Raw genomic sequence first — 4,156 nt, 5'->3', positions numbered from 1 at the left:
ATGTTCGAAGGAGTCATTTAAAATAATCGATATAAAGTTTTTAGAGCTAACAATGTTCTTTTTTACTTCACCACTACTGACTTTCCCTTGATGAACTTGAATGTTCTCATCACTTTTACAAAGATTATGGGAAATTTGAATAATGATTAAATTCAAGATAAAGCTTCGTACATCATTGGGTATAGTCATATCAAAAGCTTCTTAGACTGTTATTTTGCTCATCTAGTGATAACAGACTTTGAGTTTGCTACTTCTTTCAAGAAAAAGCCAAAGGTTCCAAAGTTATTGTTGAAAGGGAAAATGAATATTGATGATTATGAAGATGGTGAAATCATCAATCAACATCAGGGTGTTGTCTTTCAAGGAAAGAACATGAAGGGAGGTAAAAAGAAATATGTATTCCATACTGACGATAACAAAAGGTATTCAAATTAGAATCTTTCTAGTATCGTTCTCCTGATCAACAAATACAAGAAGAATTCCAATAAAGACAGAGCGGAGATAAGGAGGATTATCGTTTCGTACATTGAAATAAGAAGAGTTTTGTTGCAAGTGATAAAGATGCTACCTACAGTTTCAAGATTCTATATTGATAAAAAAGGGTGGGATTGTAGTGTCAAAAATGTTGTGATATATCGAAGTTTTTGGAAGTAGTTGAAGTGTCGAATAGTTTGTCATCATTGAAGGTCTTCATGACTTCAATACTATATGTATTTTATCAGTCGCTTATGTAGATTCTCTTTAACTATCGATGTCCTGATACACTTTTTGCATATGTCGAGTACACTATAAAGAGTGTAGGTACCTAAGTCATTTGGAACTTTTGCAACTTGTGCATTGTGCTTTCTTTCTCTCAAATCTACTTGTACTTTCTCCGGATAATATGAGCCGAATCAAGATTATTTACATCTCGTGTTCATATTAACTCTGATTTTATAGACGATTGATTTATTAACTCTTCATTTTATCATATTGAAGGTATGAGTCAAAAGACTATCATTAGAGATATTTCAAGTAAAAAAAAGGAAGAGATTGGGTTTTCTTTCGTTGCTTCTTTTTACTCTCAAAAGTCGTCCTATTCTCTCTCTCTCTCTCTCTCTCTCTCTCTCTCTCTTTATGAATTTCTTAAAAGTGTTAAGAAACTAGAAGAAAAGTTTGATACTTGCAGACTCCCTTTAAGTCGTTACTTGAGTTTTGACTTAAATCTTAAGAGTGTTCTTATTGTTACAAGAATCCAAGACCAACATCTTATCAAGTTGAAGTATTGTTGGTGTTTCTACTTAGGTGCATGGAGTTCTACAGCTACATTCTTCATCAACTTCTAACCTCCTAAAAGGAATCAAAGTCCTCAAAAGTTAGTCTTTTCCTTACTATGGTTTTAATCTTTTCATGTTTTGCAAAATGATCATTGATGAGTTAAAATAGTGTTAAGTTTATTCAAATCTTAAAATGCTTTTGTTGCTAATCATGTAGTTTTGACACTAAAATTAGACTATTTTTTTTATAAAACTCTTAACACTTTTCATATATCTATGCTTAATATAACAACATAATATCATGTTTGTGTCAAAACCAATAGAACAAGTAAAATCATATATCAAAAGTGAAAAATGGCAAAGGGGAATGAGAGGAGTTGATTTTTGATATGGTGGTAGATTATTCTTTTTTGTGGTTTTCTAGTAGGATCGAAGAGTTCATATTGGTCTTAATAGGTTAAGAACCCTCTAATTTCCATGTAATAGTTTTTTTTTTTTTTTACTAGTAGCTTTTGAAAAGTTTAGCTGCTAAAGAAAGTGAGAAAAATCATTGCATATATTGCATTTCACTAAAGCCATATATAACCGATACAACAACTGATATGATGTATGGAATCAAATACCGCCTACAAAAGCCATTATACAACCATGGACTACAAAGTTTTAACTTGACAATAAATAAATAACACACCCAGAATAGAATGACTTGTACAAGAACAACATTCAACTACTTGCTTTGCTTTAACTTCTGCTTCACTTCATCCCTTTCCTCCTTAAACCATGCTTTGACGTCATCCTCTTCAAATGTTATAACGTAATGACAATTTTGTAGTTTCATGTGCATGTTATTTAGACAAATCTTATACCACTTGCAAGGGAGTTCTGGTTCAAGCCATTTAAAATAATCACAAGTCATATTCCTCGATCCTACGCGAATAAGGAATGGTAAAGCCCATTAAAAACCCCAGGAAAAACACAAATTCTTAGGGAAGATGAACCTACCTGTAAGTTAGGGCTCGTCATGAACATCCTGTAGAAGTCTTCATTTTGACGACAACCACATGACTCATTTAAGGGAGTTCCAATCAACAAACGAAACGGACTAATGGGGAGCTGAGTGTAGCAAAAGGCAAATTTGCAAAAGAATGAAAACTACAGGGGGGGGGGGGGGGGGGGGGGGGCGATTGAACATCATCGTAACTTAAGTAACAAAATATGTTCAAAAAAAGTCAAATTTCCAATATATGTTATCATTTATATCATTTATTATTGAAGTGTTTTAAATTTTGATTTTCATCATTTGAAATTCACACTAACCTTAATTTGAAAAGAGTTTTGTACAATTATTTATGATATATAACTTTTCATATTATGTCTGATTATGCTGCATATAATTAAACAATAAACAGAAAAGATAAACAAAAACCAACATGCCAATACAATTAACCCTAACGGCTAACTCCCTCTTTTCTTCTTCCTTTCTTACCCATGCCATTTTCTCTATTTTCATCTCCTTAAACATCCTGTAAGACCTCCATCTCTCCTCATCATCGTCCACCACTTTCCTTCTCACATTAGTTTCTTCCGAAATTACGCTTTGTAAAATTACCAAAAACTCCTTTCCATTTAAGCAATTACAATGCAAGTCCTCAAATTTTAATACCACTTCTTTCATATACAATCCCACCCCTCCACCACCCACACCCAATGCCACCTCTATTCTACATTGTACCATGTCATCCAGAAAACACCCGGGTAAAACGGTGACGTACTCGAGAAGGCTATCATTAGTCATCCAGTGCTGCATTACACTAACCGGTCTCATGCTTGATAAGTTAACTGCCTGTTTCCGGGTCGGGTCAATTAGGATCCAGCTTAATGTAAGATATTCTTTCAGGTGTAATAATGTTGCTTTGTTGGCTCCTAAAAGCTCGTCGACTTTCAGGTCGATCCATCTGGAGATTCCAGGTATCAATCTATTGATAGGTGGGTCGTCCTTTAATTCAACCCAAAACGGAGACCAAAGAAAATCATGTGTGGTATCGGTGAACTCAACTCTTGAGTAAATAATGTCGTTTTGGTAGCATATATCAATGGCTGAGATGAGTTCAGATGTGCAAGGATGAGATGAACATAACGATGAATTTGGTTTTGAAGAAGACCAGGTGGAGGGAAGAATGGTGTTGTAGTGGTTGACGTCGGTGATTAGAGCCGGAAAGGAGTCTTGAAAGAAAGATTGGTGACCGGCGGGGAAGGTGGAGATGAGGTGATCCAGACGTGGGTCGAGGATTGAAGGCCATGTTGATCTGCAGATATGAGACCAAAGATTGTCATCGGCGCACAGGGTTTGTAGATATGAGGATGTGGTTGCCGTGGACAGGAGAGATGGACCATCGAGGCGTGGTAAGATGTGAGTCTGAATGATGTGTGGATGGATGTCGGCGAGACTTGTCGACATGATTTAGAAATAGATGTGGTGGTTTGGTTTGGATTCCTTTAGGAATGGACGGGAATCGGTGGGGATGTGGGGATGTAGGGGGTTATATTTGTAAATGAGAACGAACGATGGTATATATTTTGAGAAATTAAATATCCTCCTACCTTTTTTTCCTACTAATCCTCTTACCCATCGACATTAAATATTACACATGTCACCATTTAATTGGGTAGGATGATACATAGGATCAAAAAGATAGGAGGATATTTAATTTCTTATATATTTTAATCGAAATAACATCCTTTTCATTATTCTATACGATATGGATATTAAAACGACAATTTAATACTAAAATTATAAATATTCTATGTCAGTTTACACCTACATTGATGTAAAGTTTATTAGCGTTTGCTTTTTCCTAAAAAGTAGTTTGTTTCTATTCTAGAAACATGTTACTTTGAAA

The 4,156-nt window shown here is 34.8% G+C and overlaps 1 protein-coding gene across 1 annotated transcript; it reads right to left on the bottom strand.

Moving 5' to 3' along the window:
- Positions 1 to 2,625: 2,625 nt before the first annotated feature.
- Positions 2,626 to 3,714, bottom strand: LOC145140569 (F-box protein At2g27310-like). Its single transcript, XM_079074014.1, has 2 exons — positions 2,743 to 3,714; positions 2,626 to 2,640 (listed from the first exon to the last, which is right to left on the bottom strand). The coding sequence occupies exons 1-2, from the start codon at positions 3,712 to 3,714 to the stop codon at positions 2,626 to 2,628; spliced, it is 987 nt and encodes a 328-aa protein (XP_078930140.1).
- Between the last annotated feature and the right edge of the window lie 442 nt (positions 3,715 to 4,156).

The sequence above is a fragment of the Lactuca virosa genome, chromosome 9 (genome assembly GCF_052849685.1).
Source record: "Lactuca virosa cultivar CGN04683 chromosome 9, Lactuca_virosa_CGN04683_v6, whole genome shotgun sequence".
Lineage (NCBI taxonomy): Eukaryota > Viridiplantae > Streptophyta > Magnoliopsida > Asterales > Asteraceae > Lactuca > Lactuca virosa.
This window is presented reverse-complemented; position numbering and strand designations above follow the sequence as displayed.

Coding starts and splice junctions, on each gene's coding strand:
- LOC145140569 (XM_079074014.1), bottom strand. CDS start 3,714: ATGTCGACAAGTCTCGCCGACATCCATCCACACATCATTCAGACTCAC.